The sequence below is a fragment of the Alligator mississippiensis genome, chromosome 3 (genome assembly GCF_030867095.1).
Source record: "Alligator mississippiensis isolate rAllMis1 chromosome 3, rAllMis1, whole genome shotgun sequence".
NCBI classification, from domain to species: domain Eukaryota; kingdom Metazoa; phylum Chordata; order Crocodylia; family Alligatoridae; genus Alligator; species Alligator mississippiensis.
In genome coordinates this window covers 127,761,185-127,781,996 of record NC_081826.1, presented here as the reverse complement: position 1 = coordinate 127,781,996, position 20,812 = coordinate 127,761,185, and the positions used below count along the sequence as shown (strand labels likewise).

At 42.2% G+C, this 20,812-nt stretch overlaps 1 protein-coding gene across 6 annotated transcripts in view; it reads right to left on the bottom strand.

Annotated features, from left to right (window-relative positions):
- Positions 1 to 20,812, bottom strand: part of KIF13A (kinesin family member 13A) — a 188,375-nt gene that overhangs the window by 44,741 nt on the left and 122,822 nt on the right. For all 6 annotated transcript variants that reach the window (XM_006269194.4, XM_019498469.2, XM_019498467.2 and 3 more), the window contains 7 exons: positions 20,039 to 20,125; positions 19,762 to 19,928; positions 12,625 to 12,835; positions 5,349 to 5,511; positions 4,091 to 4,231; positions 2,252 to 2,401; positions 108 to 272 (listed from right to left, as the gene is read on the bottom strand). In XM_006269194.4, coding sequence (XP_006269256.2) covers positions 108 to 272; positions 2,252 to 2,401; positions 4,091 to 4,231; positions 5,349 to 5,511; positions 12,625 to 12,835; positions 19,762 to 19,928; positions 20,039 to 20,125 — 1,084 coding nt within the window. The remainder of the gene's footprint in view (positions 1 to 107; positions 273 to 2,251; positions 2,402 to 4,090; positions 4,232 to 5,348; positions 5,512 to 12,624; positions 12,836 to 19,761; positions 19,929 to 20,038; positions 20,126 to 20,812) is intronic.

Below are 20,812 nucleotides of genomic sequence, written 5' to 3'. Positions count from 1 at the left end.
CTATACAAACCACATCCTGTATAATTAAACAGTTAATCTTAAAACCGTAACAACACATTTGTTTGACAAGAAATGAATTCTTAATTAGCTCATGGTGGCCTGCTTACCCGGCAGGTGAGTTTTTTTGCCCTGCAAATAATATCTCCATTGTTATCCATGATTTCCAGGCTTCCACTTTCGCTGGAGTTCTCAGAAGAGTCATCTCCTTCTACCACCCGCTCTGGGACAACACCAGTGACTCGCATCACTTCTACGTGTAATCGCCCTGCAACCTGAAGCACAAACAAAAAGTGCCTAAGTACCTGGGCTTTAAAAACATTAAAATACTGCCCACCTGACCTCAAGAAGAACAGAAAAGGGGAAGGACACAACAGAGAGAGGAGAAATATCACAGCCCCTTTAACCAATGGATGCAGGACTTGATGGCAGACCAATCAAGGCATATCACAACAATACCAGAGCTGCCAACCTAGCTGCAAATAGGTACATGGGTCATTCAGGCAGGGCAGTCAAAAGTGGCCAGACATGATCTTAGCCCCAGCTCTTTGTTGCATGCCATTGGCTACAAAAACTGGCATGTTATAACCTTCAGGTTGCTAGAGTTGGGGAGGACATTAAAACTTGGCCATTTTAACTTCTGACTGAGAAAGGAACAAAGGCACAAGGAAAAATAAAAAGGGGAAAGAAGAGAGAATAAGGAAAAAAACAATATATATTTACCACATTATTCAGTCTTTCACTAATCAATTCACAGGCAAAGATAAAGGCACTGGGGATCATTACTGTTACATAACTTTAATTAAAATTAAAGGAATCGGTGCATAAGGATCAAGGGACTTAATCTCTGATTCTGTAGTTTTTGCTCGCTTGCTAAATTACCTCCCTGTGTTTATTTTTACATTTGAAGTATCTGAGCAACTCTCCTTATCCATAAAATTGTATAAAGTATAAGTAAAATATTTAAAATTTAAGGTTTTATTTACCTCCAATATACAATCGTTTCAAAGTAAGCAGAAATATAAATTTGGAACTACCACATTTACTTGATTCTAAGATGAGGTCCTTTCCATTTCACATGGAGGGGGGAACCCCTCATCTTAGAATGGAGAATTGGGGGGGGGGGGGGGCAAACAGCTGTTGAGACTCAGGCTCTAGCCCTACCCAGAGTCAGGGCCATAACCACAGCAGGGAGGAGAAGCTAGGAGGAAGTGGGGAGCAGGTGCTAGGGGGAGGGGAGGGGGGAGCAGGCACTGGGGGAGGAGGGGGAGTGTGGAACACAGGTTGGGGGAGGAGGGAAAGCAGAGGTGGAGAGGGAAGGGGCGGCCCAAGGCTGGGGGTCAGGCAGGGGGCAGGAGTGGTAGGAGGGAAAGATACAAGCAGACAGCAAGCTGCTTGACCTCTCCATATCACCTGCCCCTGCACTGCCTGACCCCCTGCAGCAGTGGAGGGATGAATTAAAGATAACCCTCCAATAATTAGATTCTATACATGAAACTTGTTAACAAATGTATACGTTTTCCTTGTATAGAATTTAATTATTGGGGGATCATTTTAAATTCAGGGTCATCTTTGATTCAAGTAGATGTGGTAAGTTCTATCCACCCTTACTTCTTTACCTTAGGGGTAAAAAACATATGGCATGGACAGCCACTGGATCAGTCCATGGAACCAGGTGGTTCTGGCAGCCTCTTAGCAGCAAGGTGTTTTGTTTATGTCCATGCCAAGGCTGGGGAGCTACATCAGTGCTACAGATAAGGGTGACTGGGGAGAAGTGATGGCAGGGAGAAACAGCAGTGATAGCAGTGGCTGGGTCAGAACACCAGCCCACCTTGGACCCAAGCCGGGTTGTTCTGGCCCATGGCTCCAAAATGTTGCTAACTGCTGCTTTATATTAACAATACCTTGTGTATTATTAACGTGTTATACCAGGAGTGGCATGCATACAACAGGTCTGCTTCATCCAGCCTGCCAAGCTACCAGAAGAAGGGCATAGCCTGTTGTATAATCCAGAGCCCCAAGGGCATGGCCACCATCAGTAGAAGGATGAGTGAAGGAAGTGTCAACACAGCCTTGCTCGCCCTGTGACCACCAGCAGTCCTGCCACAGGTGCATCTCTTCCCTCTATGTCCAACACAGCTGTTGGCACTGCCCTCTGCTGGGTCTAGTTTGCAAAGGAGCCCTGTGGTCTGGATCTGGCTTACGGCACGGGGTGAGTCTGACACTCCAGCTTTACACTGTTATTTAGCCTTACCTCGCCCTGTTGGCTGATGATTGGCACAGCATACTGAAGTTTAACATCATAGAAAAGGCACTCCAAAAAGACATTTGCTACTCCAATTAGGTTGTGATTTTCTTGTGCTTCATAGAAAGGGTCACCTCTTTTACCAATGAGCTTCCTTATCTGTGTTTAAAAAGGCACAGAAATAGCTACTCTTTAAACACTGCAAACCACAGAGTGATAAAATTACGCAGAAAACAAAACTGAATAACGTGACCTTTATGCCCTTAATCACCTCATCCTCTATTATCTTACATTGACCACAGATAAATTTAGATTAGAAGTACACTACAAAACTAAAATAAAATATTGGGCTGGGGATCATATAACATCTCTTCTCACAGAGAAATAGTAATGTGACTTCAATTTTGAAGTGTGAGGCCAAGTCACCTGCTCTAAAGTAAGTGCAATTCTACTGACTTCCAAAAGTTGTACCTGCTTATATCTGAAAATGTTTTTATTTTAAAAAAAAACAACAAAAAAACCCTCCAGAACAAACCAAATTCTTTTCTCAATGCCCAACCTGAACAACTGAGCTGGTTGCTGGGTATCATGCATGAGCTTGCAGCTGTTCCCTTACTTCTCCTGATCCAAGTTCTGCAGCCTATTTTATGTGAACACTCCATATACACAGACATCTTCTGGCTCAGCCCCCAACTCACGCTAGGAATCCCTACAAAGCTGTATTCCACAGTAGCTGTACAAGACGTTTGCATTCTGTGTTTCCCTTTTCCACTCAAAAGAAAAAGGTTTAAATCATATTGTTATTATGCTTGAACGACTGTATGGGCTAACAGAATACACTAATATCTTTTTAAAATAAACTGTGCCTACTGATATGACAAACTTTCGTGGACTTTAATGGGTGCAAAATAAAGCCCAAAGGCTCTCTCATGTTACAAATATGATTAATAGATTCTTATTCTCCTGCCTAAAGATGTCATAATACAAAAGAACAAAGCAACTGCTCAAGTAGGTATGAGAATTATATTCCATGCAAAGGGATTTGTGCTCTCCCTATCAGCCATGTGATAGCAGGACACCCTACTTTCACATTCCTACACGGCTATTTAAAGGACACATTCATGAACGGTTAAATCCTATTTCAGTCTTTTGCTAGGTGAAGTGAGCCAAGCATTACTGATATTATAATATAGAAGTGATTTCTATGCATAAGAATGATTTTTTTTCTTTAAAAAAAAAAAGGCATATGACCGACTTGATGTTTTAGTTATCTGCAAATATCAAGCCAAACTAGGAGAATAATTCTCTTACTGCTTTGAAATTTAAGGATACACAACTGAGGCAAAGTTTTAGGATCAAGCTCTGCCCTCATATGTGCACTTTACGCTCTGAGCAGTCTATATGGCACAGTACACTCTAACTAGCTTGAGTGCCAGAAACAGCATTTTCTTGGTGCTCTGCTCAGACTAATGTGCCTTACCCACTGATGTCACATTAATTGGAATTTTATCAGTAAGAGATATGCCTTCATGGAACTTCATGATTCCATAAAGAGATATCTTCTTTCCGACAGAACTCCAACTAACATGATATGATTCAGACTGGCGTAAGAATATTTGAGGGTATAGTTGTAGCAGAAATGCTATATTTTTCTTCTTTGTAATGGGTACTCTGTGTTAAGTATTCCTTGTACACCCTTGTTTGTGCAGTGGAATTTATGATATAATCCAAAATACACACACACACACACACTTGCACTCACTGTATTGTACCTATAAAAACAGAGAGAAGCGGTGAGACGAAAACAGATATTTAAAAAAATGGTCAAGTTATATGTATTTTAAATACCTCTGGAACTCTCTCCTTCCAGTCCTGATACAGGTCTCTCATGTCAATCAATTTGTTCTCTAGTTTTTCAATAGTCCACACCTGAGTGCCTTTTCCTTTTCTTCTCACTTGAATAGCAGGCTCACTTACTATTGCCCCCCTCTGTCAGAGAAGAGAAATGATTGACTGTAGAAACATACCCTTAAATATCCTAACTTTTCACTCAAATCATACTCCCACAGAATGTAACTGCACACAGATTACATGGCTTTCTTTGGTACGCTAGCTGCAATACTTCTGCACAGTAAGCAAACTTTGCAAACAAAGCTGTGCAGATTCAGTGGATCCTTCCTTTTGTTCTTCTCAAATGCTTTAAATAGAGACATTAAATAGGAATAATCTTGTTGTGGCAGCTTATGGTAATATCCTAACTATGAGCAGTAAGATTCACTGAAATATCAAATATGCCACGTAAAATACACAATGACAAAATCCGAGGCATAACGTGAAAAATGCACCTAAGGCAGCATGGGAGCAGCAGCAAGCAGCAGGTGTAGGGAGTCTGTGTCACAGAGTGCAAGGTGCTCTGGGGATTGTTCTCTAGAGTGGCAGTGGAGTTTGCTAATGCTGGGGAGGGAGCTTCCACAATTTTTGCCACTGAAGCCCAAGTCTAGGGAGTAAACAAATGCTGATTTCAGCAGCAAAATATGGGGTTAATTCTCCCACGAACAGGAGTGAACTTCACTGCTGCTCTACAAAACAACGATTCCCATAACGCCTTGTGCTCCATGACCCACATTGCCTGTACTGCTGCTTCCAGCACCTGGGAAATGCAGGCGGAGCAGGGGACAGGAGGGTGAGACATGCACCCCATCCTTCTTGCACCTCTCCCCTTAGGCAGTGCCCCACTCAACAACCCTACATTATGCTACTGGACAAAATCATATGGGTATGATGTGGGAGTTAGGTATTTTAGGAAGACTATTTTCTCTTTAGATCTTGCCCATATGTATTTAAAAAAATGCAGAATTCTTTTTTAGTAGTACAGCATCAGAACATAAACATTTACCCTCATGTCACATGAGCTTAAGGATGCCGTATGTTTTTAGGAGAGGGACCGATAGCATCTATACTTAAATGCTATTCTCCACCTACATAATACTTCAGTGGTTTAAAAACAAACATAATTTCCAACTGCAATTGAAAACAAAAGCAGGCTCAAATTTTAGTGATTAGTTAAAGTTGCTGCTGCATTTTTCCTACTCCATTTGCTCCTTACCTTTCTGTTGGCACTGAGGTTTGCAGCTGGGATCTGAAGTGTCACTTGATAATCAGTTAGCTTGCTCATTTCTTCTGCTAAGAAGTTTGCCTCTCTCACCAGTGTATTGGCCTTTACTATCTGCTCTCGAAGTTTAGCCAGGCTCTGTCGGAACAATTCATCCCTGTGGTGCAGTAGGTAACATGAAAGATATACAGAAACCTATTTCTATTATTGGAAAGTTGTGAATGCAGACCAGTCAAGACTTCTATGAAACAAATCTTGAAAGGAAATGCTGTAGTACGATTGCTTGGTGTTTTATATATCATTTTACTAAGAAAACTCAAACCAACAGATTAAATAAAGCTTTCAAGCAACACATACTAGTAGGGTTGTAGCCAGATTTAGATCTATGGAACATGCAAGAAGCAAAGACTTTTTTTGGAAATATCTTTTATTGGACTAACTATATAGTTGGGACAGATGTTAGTCAAGACAAGATGCCCGTTCACTGTGCCTGGACAATGGTTTTTGGCTCATTACAACTTACCTACTCCACCTCACTGTATTCTACAGATCTTATTCTTTTACAAAAACAGGTTTATGTATTTCAACTGCCTTTCCTTGATTTGCAGCTATTCCTGATAAAATCTCTTCACTCACCAGGTTTACTGCCTTCTCTATCTTTAAGTGACTATTTTTGTTTATGTTATGCAGGCAAAATAAAGTAATTCGTTTACTTCCTAATTACTTTAGGTCAGAGGTTTTCAACCTTTTTAAATATGTGTACCCCCAGTAGCCCCCTTTTTAATAAGTGTGTCCCTGGGGGAAGGAGGGGTGGTGAGTGGCTGGATGCAGAGTGGAGGGGTGGCGAAGAGCAGAATGGCGGCAGCATGGTGTCTGTGCGGCCCTGCTCTCACCTCGTCCGCACCTTGCTCTCATGAGGCAGCAGCCTGGGGTGGTGGTTCTTCAACCTTGTCCAACCCCGCATACCCCCTAGGAACTTTCAAGGTACCCCCAGGGCTACACGTACCCCTCGTTGACAACCCCTGATTTAAGCTGTTGCTGTTTTTTCCCCAGATTCAAGGGAGGGCATTTTCTACTTGAAAGCTTGTCTAACATCTTTCCCAAATGTAATTAGTCAATAAAAGATGCTACCAAAAGTCTGCAGGTTGTTCCTAATAGAGTGTAGTACTCTCAGCACATGTGAGGTTTCATCAATACAAAGTCCTCTGTTTAGATCAAGGTGAGGAATGGCAGATTGTAATCTATAAAATCTACAGGGCTAACAGCTTCATTTGAAAAGATAAGACTACTGCAGACCCTACTGTGTTGTAGAATTCCAAGGCCTATTGTCTGCACTTAGCCATTCTTGGTATAAAGCATCTTATATCCCACTATCAAGTGTACCCTGCAATTAACAGAAGAGAATGCACAAATAAACAACTGGAGTCTAACCCCCTTTCTACGAATTCCAAGTCTCTATACCTGTTTGAACAAATCTATTTCAAAATGAAAAATGGCAAGCCAGACCTCCCATGATATTTCTTATTATGCTTGTATCTGTAATACAAGTGCAGGCACTTCTCATATACAGGTCCCCATCTTTAATGATTTTTCATCTTAACATGGTAGTTCTTTGATCTTACAAAGATAACAAGCCAATGATTTCTACCTTACTTTAGGAAACCCCAGAAGTCCTAACAGCACTTACCATACAACATACTGTATCACATACTTTCCTGCAAAAAACCTTTAAGCAAATCTCAGAAACTTTAGTCTGTAGCAGTGTCTTCTTTGTGCTATGTATAGCCCTTTCTATGCAAAATCCTACTGAAATCAATTGTATTGGTGTATTCTCATTTCCACAGAACACGAGATTAGAGACAAGTTTGGGATGAAAGGCAAAACTGTTCTGTGGGGCATGCTGTAAATATGAAAAGCAGTCGGTAGTTTGGCTACATAGACATTTTATGGTATTTAGCTTCACTTTGATCTATCAGGTTCCTTAATCCCACGGATAGTGCAGCCCTGCTGATAAACCAGTAATTACCAGCAGGAATTGCTCTAATCTTTGCAAGAGGTCTGACAGGGTAGTTCTGCCCTGATAACTCTCCTATGAAAAATACTATGAAGACACATAGGGACAGCTTTAGTAAAGAGGCCTGGAATCTGGTGCTGTTAGTGGACGTGTCTACATGAGATGTTTACTGCGCAGTAGACTAATTATCTGTGCAGTAAACATCTCGGTGTCTACACGTGCACCGTATTAGGCTGGAGTAAACTAATTTACTATGCAGCAAGATAGTACTTGTAAATACAAGTACTATCCTGCTTCGGAGTAAAAAACTCTGCAACAGTACATGTGTCGACAATGCCCCACCTTGCTGGGGCATGAGGGCGCTTCAGTGTGGTGGCTACCCGCCAGCTAGCCACCGCACTGAAGTACCCTAGTGCCCCAGCCAGCCCCTAAGCAGCATGCTGAGCTGGGCAGTACCAGCCCCAGGGTGGCAGGCTGACCCCCCAGGTTCCCTGCTAGCTGGGGCTGCTCCACCCTGCTTCAGTATGCTGCAATCTTGCAATTTTGGGTGCACATGCAAATGGCAATAAATTCTGGAGTTTATAGCTCCTGGGCTCATGTTCAAATGACATGCCCGGGAGCAATAAACTCCGGAGTTTGTTTTGCATTAATTGCATGTGTAGAAGCACCTAGTATGTACTAAAACAAGCAGCTTTATGCTGTTATCTTGTCTAACCCAGGTCTGCAACACAGGCAGTGCCTTGTTACAGCCTCGACAGACTGGATCACAGCTGTGGCCAAGTCTACTACCTCCTTCCCCATCTGCTCCTGGTACAAAGAGGGCAACTCCTTTTTCTGCCCTTAACAGCTTAATACTAGATAGCAATAATGCACTCTTATAAAAAGCAATACGTTGGAATCAGCTGAAAGCTGAAGTTAGAGGAAGTACATATGCACTAAACAGTGTTTTGCACAGAGTGCACATTATAGCAGTACTCTGCTACCACTGTTTGCCTGCTAGCTTCTGTAATGGGGCAGGGCTTTGACCTATAAATGTCCCAAATGATATGAAATATTGCTGCAACACCTCTTTTTCCCCAATGTTATGCTTCTGTATGTAAGATCAGTAAGTTAACAGATCATTCATATAAAAAATAAATAAAGGCACAATGGCAGGGCACTTTCCATAAAGAGTCTGTGACTCTCAAACTTGCTTAAATATATTAACTTTCTGTGAATGCTAAGAAGCCAATTGTTTCTTCGTCAAGCTTTTGAGGAAGGAGTGTGTCCAGAACATAGCAAAGCCTTATGGGGGATGTCATCTCAACTAAGTATTATTGTGGAAAGTTTTCATTATCTTCTGTACATTCTAACTGTGTCTGGCTTTGTGTACATAACTGCGAGTGCGCTAAGCCACTAAATAAGCGGTTCACAGAAACTGAGGCCAAGTGAGTTCTAATGAGGTTTTTGCATTGTTATTAGACAAAGTGTGCTTGTCTAGCTCCATCAACAAACAATTCAAACAAACATTTGGATGTTTAACCCCAAAGCAGAGCTTAAAGCATAGTTTAAATAAGCATCAGCTAACCCTTAATTATACCAACACTTGGAAGATGCCACTGTTAGCCACACCAGTGGCTAGGCTCCACTGCACTTTCTCCAAACTCTGAACATAATGGCTAGGTACAGACATTTAAAAAGCCCAAGGTAGAATCAAGCTAAGTTATGTGGTTTTCTGTAAGTGGCGTAGTTTAAATTTGTAGCGAACAGAACACACAATGGTGTTCTGTTTGGTGGGGTGGGGAAGCAAATCTTTGATGGGGAAAGGTAGGGGGAGCAAATCTTAGACTGGGTTCTGCCATTTTTAAACCGGTCTATGTGTGCTAAACTTCTGTTCTGTTACAGGTACAGACGGGTTTCCAATCATAAGTTTCATAGTTGGTAGGGTCGGAAGGGATCTGAGCAAATCATCAAGTCCAAACCCCCTGCCATGGCAGCAAAGAATGCTGGGGTCAAAGGACCCCGGCAAGGTGTCTATCTAGCCTCCTTTTGAAGACCCCCAGGGTAGGAGCAAGCACCACTTCCCTTGGAAGTTAGTTCCAAATCCTAGCCGCCCTGACTGTGAAGTAGTGCCTCCTGATATCTAGTCTGAATCTACTCTCAGTCAATTTATGCCCGTTATTCCTTATTAATCCCAGTAGTGCTCGGTGGAACAGGGACTCTCCCATTGCCTGCTGGTCTCCCTTGGCCAGTTTATAGACGGCCACCAGATCCCCTCTCAGCCTTCTCTTGTGGAAGCTGAACAGGTTCAGGTCTCGTAGCCTCTCCTCGTAGAGCCTGCCCTGTTAACCCCTGATCATGAGAGTGGCCCTCCTTTGGACCCTCTCAATACTGCCTACATCCCTCCTGAAGTGCGGCGCCCAGAACTGGATGCAGTACTCCACCTGCAGTCTGACCAGTGTCGCATAGAGGGGGAGGATCACCTCCTTGGACCTGCTTGTGATCTGTGGATGCATGACAAGGTGCGATTAGCCTTCTTGACCGTGTCCCCACATTGGCGACCCATGTTCATCTTGGAGTCTATAATGACTCCAAGATCCTTTTCTGCCTCTGTGCTGACAAGAGAGGAGTCCCCCAGCCTGTAGGTATGCTGCTGGTTCTTTCTCCCTAGGTGCAGTACCCTGCACTTGTCAGTATTGAATCCCATCTTATTCTCATCCACCCACCTCTGTAACCTGTCGAGATCCAATTGCAGCCTGTCCCCCCCTTCTAGGGTGGCCACTTCTCCCCACATCTTAGCGTTATCCACGAATTTGAACAAGGTGCTTTTCACCCCCTCATCCAAGTCGCTGGTGAAGATGTTGAACAGTGTGGGCCCAAGGGGAACCCCACTGCCCACATTCCTCCAAGCAGAAAATGACCCGTCCACCACCACTCTCTGGGTGCGGCCCTCCAGCCAACTGGCGACCCATCTGACTGTGTAGGCATCAACACCACAATCTCCTAATTTTTTTTAACAAGAATGGGGTGAGAGACAGTGTCGAAGGCCTTCCTAAAGTCCAGAAAGACTACGTCCACCGTGACACCTGTGTTACTTATACCAATAAGTAAAAGTGCAATTTCTGTACCTGGTCAGTGCATGAAGAACCTCCCTCATGTTTTGCATATTTCCCATCACCTGGTTAGGAAAGTGAAACCTTTCTCCAAAACTGTTCCCAGATGCCTATAAGCAAGGACCTACCAAAATTTCAGGAGAATTGTGCGGCGTGCAACAGCTTCTTTAATTTTGCAATTTTCTCCACATGCTGCCCCCCCCCCCCCCCCCCCCCCCCCCAGCTGATTGGCAGAAAGGCCTCACCACTCCTGATTGGCATGGAGGCGAAAGCTGCAGTTTAAAATACGGCATGGTTTTTGTCTCCTGGCTGGTCAGCAACAAGCAGCTGGGCTACCAGGGCCCCCCAGCCAGTCTGCAACAGGAGGCAAAAACTGTGCCATATTTAGGGTATGGGGTTTGTGGGTTGTTGGTTTTCTTTTGCCAGGGGGGGTGGGGGGAGTGTTGTTTTGTTTTTTAATAAGTGTGGTATTTTTTATGCTGCAATAACTTCCAGAGAAATTAACCAGTTCAGAAGATGTGAGAGATGTGGAGGTGAAATCCAGCTGTGAAATCCAAAGACAACATTTTGGTTCAAAGCCAATTCTTCCTAATAACCCCATCAATTGCCAGGGTGGCAAGATGCTGAGAAGTTTATCCTGAGTCTTGTTTTGGAGTTCATATCAGCCTGATGCTAGAAATTATTGGATACATTTAAAACTTAATCTATTTCATCTTCTGCTCTCCCATTTCAGAGCACTCTGCCTGCTATGAGAAGCAGAGGGAAAAAAGGAGGTTCTTACTACTTCTCGAAGCATTCCCCAAGCAGCAAGATCATTTCAAGGATATGAATTCCTGACCACTTCGCTTGCTGTCCAGTTCTGAATAGAAGCAGTGGCTCTAACCAGAGTCTTGCTTATTTTAATATGCAGCTGCTTGGCAAAGCTATGAAGAGCCCTAAAAAGCACTAAAACTTATCTGCAAACTCAGGAGGCTGAGACTCCATTATTTCTGTCTGCACTTCAAAGTTCTGCTTCCAGCTCTTACAGATATAAAGGAATTGTTTTAATTAAAACAACCACCATTTTCCCCCATACTGGCCAAAGAAAACTTTCTAGTCATCACTGGTTACAGGGTGAACAGTTTTTTTCTCATGCCAAAGTTGGCACAACTTATGAACTTTGAAAGTAAGACAGCACAAAAACTAAACACAAAACAAACAGTTTACAACACTAGATTTTGAGTCTTGTTTTTTGTTTCCTACATTCTGGGTCTGAATAATTCAAGACAATTATGTTTATGTTTTTCTTTTAGATTGACTTTTTATGGGAGAGGTGGAAGAACACCAAAATAGAAGGGAGTACTCAAAGTCAGCATGTATAAAAAAAGAGAGTTCAGTGAATAATGAAGTCTCTGTTGTGGAATGTAAACAAGCATTTGCAGAAAACAGAGTTGGAAAAGACCTGTTAGTCCATCTAGACACTTCTCCCAGTGAATGAAACAGACCTAAGAACAGACTAATCATTTGTTTACAACAAAATGCCACAGCTGAAATCTTATTGCTCTGATGCTGCTGACCATATGACTCCCCTTTTTGAATCTAAGAGGCCTCCTCTGACCTTTTATAACAAGAAGAGAACCTCTCTCATTTTCAAGACACAGCCCTGCCCCTGCCTAACCTCCACTTATTCTTTCCTCCACTTACTAAACTCTCCTTCCAGAACTAACTCCTGCCAGTCATCTGAGAAACTCTCATACATGCTTTGTCTTTGAGACTTCTTCTTTCATTTCAAACTAAACCTCTCCTTTTTACTCCAAGTCCCTCCTAAAATCTACTGTACGTGAGGTCTGGCACCAATACCTTTTTAAAGACCAATCTACTGTTAGAAACTAAAGCACACACAAAATGAGAGTCAATATTTGAGTTCATGCGCATCCTATGTTTCTGAAGTTTGTCTGTGATTTAAATAGAGTTAGATCCTTGTTGCAGAGTTGTGTTTCCACAGTGATATGTGCACTGATAGCACCTAACACTTGGTAAAGCTTGATCTTGCACATTTGATTCCATCATTTCTTTAGATACGATGTCTCTGTTTCTGGAAACCTTGGTCACCTTACCCTTCAGTGCACCACCTCTCTCATTTGTGTTTCTCATTCATTCTTTGTTTTTACTCCTGCATTCTCACCTCTCTTCTGTCCAGAGGTTTACTTTCTGCTGTACAGACTGAGCTGTGTATGAGAGCTGGTCACTGCCATGCTGGTGTTGCCTTTCTGGAGAGAGCTGTTGTCGCAGCTGCTCTAGTTCACGCTCATACATCATCCGCTGCTCCTCAAGAGCGCTCCGCTTCTCTTCCAGGTACTGTTTTTCCAGTACCTGGACCACATTTTGAACCGGGTCTGCCAAAGGAAGAAGTGAAAGAACACCATGTCAGCACCAGAGTTCAACTGTTGTCACCATGGTGCAATAACACTCAGTGTATGCCAGGCACTGATCCAAGGGATTGAATTTACAAACCAAAGCCAAAATGAATGGATACACGCAGCAAAAAGGACAGAGCATACAGAGGAGGTGGGAGGAGTGGCAGCTGAGAGATGCACTTGATTATCTTTTGATTATATTAGTTCCACACTTAATTTAAAAAATAATAATAATATGGAGCACCACGGAAGTTAGGACAGGAACACTGAAGAAGAGTGTGAGTCAACAAGAGCAAGGAAATAACAGTAAGAAAAGAATGGAAGAGGATGCTAAGGAAGGAAGAGATAAGTTAAAGAGAGAAAAAACCTTCTCTTTCCCTGTACTGGAGGAATGTGATGGACAGTAGTGGGTAAACACAGAACAAACCAATGATCTATACTAATCAGGAATAGTCAAGAATCCACTCCAAAGTAAATAACCACCACCTGGCATTTTGCTCAGTATACACGATACAGTGTATACTGTATACACTATACATTTCTCAGGACACTGAACAATTCTTTAAAGCATGGGGGCTCAACCCCTGGCCCGAGGGCCAAATTTGGCCCTTGGGGCTCTCCATAGGTCCAGAAATTCGGCAGCAGGGGAGTGGTGGCACCATGTCCTTGCTACCAAACTTGCGGACTCTCCAGGATTCCCAAGTGCTTCATGTTGGACTGTGTGCCCAATCTCAATGCACAAGGCTAGGCATATGCAGCGCTAGACCCCAGGCCCCGATCCTGGCACAGGAGGCAGTGCTGGGCCCCAGTGCTGGGATGAGGGAGGAGGACGCCCCCTTGGGGCCCCAATCCTGGTGCGGAGGGGGAGGAGGGAGCAGTGCTGGGTCCCATGGCCCAATCCCAGCACTCAGGACAGGGAGGGGGCTGTACCAAGCCCTAGGCTGATGCTGACACATGGGACTTGAACCAGTCTGTGGACCAGCCCCACACAACTCATCTAGCCTCAGGGACAAAGACTGAGCACCATGGCAATAAAAGGTCTCCAAACTGCTACAGCTGTTATTTTTTAGCAGCTTCCATTCACAACTAGTCAGAATTTGCATTCTCATTGGAAAATGGTTAGTTATTCTTAACTTCCAAGCATATAAATGAAGAAAAAGGGATTACTGAATTACCTGAGTTCTGGTACTCAAGCGTATAAATTGAATTGTTCACATGCCTGCCTGTGATACTCAGACCAGATACCTTCTGAATAGCGAAGAATTATTTTCACATTCCCCAGATTCTACTGCATCATCTCTATAATATTTTAAAGCTATAACTAGCTAGAAGAATGATTTATAGAAGAGTGATTTGGAAATTAAATGTTACACAGAAGGAGGAGGACAAGTATGGAAGAGATTAAAGAGATTTCTGCTGTGTTTGAAAAGATGGGAAAGAATTATAGGAATAAGTCACTGACAGAAGAATTTCTTAAATTACTCAAATAACTGATGCCAGAAAATGGAGCTTCACAACACGCTCACCTGAGAGATCTCTCTAACTACCGATAGCTAAAGGATCACACTGAAATTTATCAAATGGGATTAAACTACGCCATTAAATATACTTTACAGGAGGTACCTTACAAGCAGGAGCTAAATAGTTTTCCAATTTTAAGCAGCATTTTTAGTTTCAGCTGAAACCAAATTAAGCAGCACATGAGCATTTACTTTTGACATTTCAATATTAAAAACTCCAATATGGTTTGCAAAAAACACTCCAGAATGTACACAGTTATGCAGAAGAATCACAAATCTCAAAACTTGAAAACCAAGGCCAAAATGGTTCAATTTATAGCTGCCTACCATCAAACGTAGTGGAAATGTATTATAAATAGTAAAATTCTCCCCAATTCAGAAAACATATATTAGACAACAAGCAGAATTTAAGCCCTATTTAATTCAAATCTGGAGTCATGCATCCGAAGGAGGATTTTACCCAGTTTACTAGCTTTTAAATGGTTCTTCTGTTGTATTAAAGACCCTAATCCTGGAAACATTTATGCACACAAAGCAGCCCTTCAGACTTTAAAGGACTCACACAAAGAAAATTACTTGATCAAGTGTTTGAAAGAATGGAACTTAAACACGGAACTCTAAATATAAAAAAAAATACCATATTTACTGGAATACAAGACGAAGTCCCCACCCCCCAAATCAGCATTAGGGGAAAAGCTGCTTATCTCACATTTGCACACAAGGAAATCTCATTAAATTCATTGTGCGTGCATCTATACATCACCCTACAATGATGTAGCGATGTGTTACAATCGCTGTATGGTGCACCATGGAGACACAGCAATGACGCGGGTCTACACGTGATCACCAGCTACGTTGCCATAGTGGTGTACTCCCTGGGTATAGCACGCTGCTACAGTGACACAGCAGAGAGATTTACCCATGTGCCACACACATGGTGCAGTACCTGCCCATACTGCGCCATGCCTTAGTACTTCCAAAAGGAAGTACTAAGCACAGTGCTGTAGCAATGTCACCATATGGTGACGTGTAGATGTGCCCTGTCTATATGAAACTGTTGCCAAAGGCAGCATGTGCTCCGTCATGGAAATAAACTATGAAGCTGATTTAAATGCAGCCAACATTAAGTACGACTACAAAACACATGGCTGATATGGAACAAACATGCTGATGGGAACTTTTTTTTAACTATCATTTTCCGTATTACAAGCCAAATTAGCCAAAACAGATTTCAAATCCGAGAGTCAGTCTAGAATCATTTGTGGCCCTACTACCGGCAAACATCCTCCACCCCTATCTGGGGCTTCAGATGTTCTCAAATCCTTTGGCAGGCACCCTACTTGCAGACCCCAACACGGAGGTTTAGGGTTCATATGCCCCCAAATTTTGCTTGCCCTTGGCCATAAGGCCCCAGGAACAAGCTAAGGAGAAGTCTCCCATTTCCATAAAGTGGGCATAAAGCCAAGATTAACTCTGCATTACCTATGCGGGTACTATCCCATGCCAGCAGAGCGGTCTTCCCCGAGTGCAACTAGGAAGCCACCATGGTGATCATGGTATTTCCTCTGCCAGACAAGCATAGACTACACTTGATCTGAGCCCTTCAGAGGCCAAGAAGCTGATGGGAACTTACCACAAGCATAGGTTAGTGAAGCCTACATGAATAAGATATATGGTAGTGTCCCTCAGCGCCAACTCCTTTCCAAGTCATGGTTAGCCACTACACTGCATATATTTCAACTTCATCTTCATTCTCACAGCTGAGCTAGGGCTTTTCCAATGATTCCTGTTTCTTCACCAGCCTTAAATGTCTGGCAAACATCACCAAATAGAGACCCAAACAGTTCACCCAGAATCCCTCTGTCACCTCTTCTTCTCTCAACCTGTCCCATATGATTAGTGTGGGTCCACCCTCTATGAAGTGGAGACAGAGCAGGCTGCCTTGTACCTCACCTGCATATAAATCTTTGGAGGATCCCAGGACTCATGACAACAACACATCCCATTCCAGTCATGAGTGGGGGTGCTAATTAGATCCTCTGTGGGGGGTGGAGTATCTGTGGTACACATGCATACTGAGCAGTGTTGAGCTATGGGGTTGCCATGGCTTGAAATGCTGTTGACTCTGCGGGGGCCCAGCCCAATGAACTATATGATAATCATGTCTTTTGGCTTTGAACTAATATAGTATGTACCATGTATGAATAAGTATACAAGTACTGTTCAAAAGTGAGTTTATGAAGTACTTATGCTAAAACTTGCAGCAGTTTAAAAAGTGTAATATGCATCAATTCTGGATGAACTAAGTCAGTGGGGTACTATATGCAAATGACTGCATGCATGCTTATTTCAAGGTCAGTGTTTTCAAATTTGCCCCTCACTCATTTTCACGTGCTCAGGAAGAACAGGGTCTGCCAGTAAGGAGGTAAGAAAGGGGCTGCAGGAGGAAAAGGTTGGGGGCAATAAGGGGGCTACCAGATCTCCCCCAAATTTATTTTCCCTGCTGCAGCACTGGGAGAGGGACAAATTCAGGCCAATTTCCAATAATTAGATTCTATACCTAGAAAATTATAACAAATGTATAAAATTTCCATATATATCATTATAGGGGTTGTTTTACATTCAGGGTCACCTTATATTCAAGTAAATACAGTATGTACTTTCTCCAAAGCGGTGCTGTGCCTCATTTCCATCTGAAAAGTCACTTCACTCATGAGCTTGTGACATTAACCCAATAATAATGATGAATAAAATTATTTAAATGAATGTATCCGAACACTTGTCAGACCCAAACTATCATCTGAGAGAAGCTGAATGAATGCACTACTTCATTATGCTGCACTGGAAAATCCTCACGGTGAACTGTATTAAAAAACCCCCCAAAAACAAACAAACCAAAAAACCTAATCTAATTGGGAGGCCCCTCAACCTAACCACATAATTTATTGAACCACTAAAAGCTATGCAGGGATATAAAGCAGACTTTTATGATATATTGGTGGTTAGACCAGTGTTACAAATCTGTGGTACAAAGCTGAACTGTCACAATCTCAAAAGGGAAATCAGTGTGTTGAGGAGAAAAATGCACTTCAGTGGCTTACCCACATGGTCTTCACAGTTCTGCCCTTTCCTCAGAGCTGTTCGAGTACCAGATGTGGTACATGACCTTGTTACTATGTTTATGGAGGATAAATTGTCATGTGACTTTGTCCTCTAAAGGACAAGACATTTATTTAAAAAGGAGTCTTAAAAAAACCCAACAACAAAACAGAGAAGACAGTAAAAGAAAATACTGTTTTTGTTTTCATTTTTCTCTCAAAGGAATCCAAAGAATGAGATTTTTAATTATGGCTTCTCGCAGTTACTTTTCCCCAGTTTTTTATAACAAACATTACTTAAACATATAGCTAGCATGCATTTTGGAGCTATGCACCATCTGTGACTATTATCTGTTGTGTATTGGGTGGGGGGAAGGAGAACATTAATGAAAGGAAAATCTGCACTATTTTTCAGTGAGGATATCCAAAATATGACAGGCCAGGACAAAAATAATCATGGATTCCATTCAGAGGAGACAAATGGACTAAAATATGTTTCTCATACTTTTGAGATATTTTGGGACATAACTTACAGCAGCTAGTTACAGCAAAAGAAACTCAAAAGACATGCCCCTTAAATAATAGAACACTGACTCATTGTAGACCACTATAACTTATTTGCATCCCTGGTTAGTGACAAGCAGTTCAAGCATCAATTAATGCTTTCAAATTAGTCCAAGAGCTTCATGCGTGAGCCAATCAAATTTAAAACCTTTGTTCCAGTTTTGGCACAAATACGTGATGATTTGAGGCATTAAGACAGGAAACAGAGTCTTCATGAAGGATGACAACACTGAAGACCACCAAGAGGGCAAATTCATCTGAAATTCTCCTCCTAGTATGGGTGAATCATAATGAGCATATCTCCATGTTTAAAAAGTAATCTGCATAAATTAAAAGCCCTGATTCTGCAACACAAGCAGTTCCAGTGAAGTCAATGGAATTACTGATGTAAGGAAGGCTTGCAGAATCAGTCCCTAAAATAAACTGAGCTATTTATATAATAAAAATCAGTGAAGCATGAAATTATGCCATATTCAACAAAAAACATAACAAAATAAAGAACTAGCTAAGAGACCTGTAAATAATGTATTCTGGTAATAACTGTGAAGCACAACAGGTAACGAACCACAACAGGCAACGTACCATTACTGTGCTGAGAGATTAGGAAAAAGGAGGAGGGAAAGCAAGAGAAGATAAGGCAGGAAGATTTTGCCACTGACACACCAACTAATTTTTCTCTTTAATAGTGGCATAAAAGTCAAGGTATTTTCTCTTTTGCTCAGCACGTGTTTATATAAGGTAACTGCAAAAACATGCCATGAAATTAGGCTCTTCATTACCTCTTCTGACCTGACTATCCAGTACACAATTTTGCAATAAATTGAAGCGCTACCTATAACAGGAACATCCAATTGGAAGCCTGCGTGCCACATCTGGCCTCTAAGGGGTTAACCTGCAGCCATCAGGCCCCCCCCTCTGGATACTGTTCCCTGACAGCTCCAGCTGCTGCCGTCTTTGGGCTCCTCTTTCCTCCTCCAGCTTCTGCATCTTGCCCTCACCCCAGTGGGCAGGATGGGGTGGGGCAGTGCAATCCGCGAGGATTAGGTCACCCATGGCTGGGTAGCTTGCAGGGGATCTTGGGCCCCTATGCCATGCTGGTACAGTACAGTGGGTTTGTGGGGGGGGGGGGGGGGGGCAGGGGAGGCGCCTGCCTCAGGGTGCAGCAGTGGGTGGGCACATGTTGTGCTGTGGTGCAGCGTTCCAGGTGCAAAGGTGTTCATGCAGCACAGTGGGAATGGGAGAGAGTGGAAGAAGTAGACATGCAGCCTGCACAACATGTGGCCAGGGAGCTGGTGGCCCCCAGCTACTCAGAAGTTAGACAGCTCTGACCTACAACATCATTTTACTTCCACAACTCATTGTAGGCAGGAGCTTAGCAGAATTTAGGAAAGTATATACCATCCCTCTCTGATCACCATTCACAGTTATATCACATAGAATAATCATGTGTAAAGCCATGAACTCACTATGCTTTAGGGCAGGAACTAACCATTAAATTAACTAGGTAGTCTCTTTCTAAACAATGGGCAGTTTATTCTATAATTATTTATAAGGGTGTTTATTTTACCAATCTCTGAAGCACCTAGAAGCTGTCAAGAGAAACTACTCTAGTCTAGACAGACCACTGGTCAGATCTAGCATGTCCTAAGCTCAAACATCTGGACAAGGTTCCAACTGGATCCAAACTAGGTTTCTACTTCACACATCCTGGACATTCTCTTACCATTACTATTCAGTGTTTTCATTATAACCTCCATTTGTGCAAATTCATAGTTGTAATCTGGTTCTGAAGAAGCCTCACTGGCTGCATCTAGATCATGTTCTGCTAATACAGTTTCTTTTTCAAAATCTTTCAGCCAATCTCGTCGCTTTCTCTTCGGCAGGTTGATTCTGGTTAAAAAATTGAAAGTGACTTCTTAAAAGCTTTTAAAAACAGTAGCGTTGGAAAAAAAAACAGGTAAGAAAATAAAGGGACTGAAGAAGTGAATATAAGTTATTACCTAAAAAAGTGGTTGTTTCCCCACAGTATTCTATCTCCGTGCCACAACTGTGTGACAGAACATACCAGTGCACCATTCACACAGGATCTGCAAGAACAAAAAGACAACCTTGGCAAAATCCCAGAAATTATAGATGAAAAGATACCTACAAAAATAAGCAGTCTGTTCTTTTCACCTATGCAAGTTTATATGTAACACGACACACAACTTAATAAGATTTAATTTAAAAGGATACATGTGACAATAGATCATGTAAAACTGTTTCCCACTGTTTAAAAAAAACCTGTTGATGTTGTAGCTCTTCACTGAAACAGTAGGGGGACAAGGATTCCATTTCAGCTTCACAACCTCGGTTTAAGAAAACCTCATGTACATTCCAGAAACTGGGTCACAGTCTGCTCATTGTAAACAGTCTGTGAACTTAGTTACATGCAAACCCTGCTGAGAAAGATTATACATTGTTATTTTCCTATTTGCAAGAAACAGATTAGCCTAATGCAAAATATTTCTAAACTTGCTACCATCAACCTATAATTTATTTAGGTATATATATAACTATGTCCGTCTTCCATCACTGAAGTTCGTTCTTCTTATAAACTAAGCTATCAGTAACAAGATTTTATTTTTATAAAAATCTGGAACACAGTATTTGCACTGACATGTATCTGTATCTCAGCTTTATTCAAAAAAGAGAGAGAAAAGTGTTTGCTTCTTTTATCTGTAGCTCACAAAACATGAAGATGACAATTTTCCCCAAAATGTAATGTGCTGAGA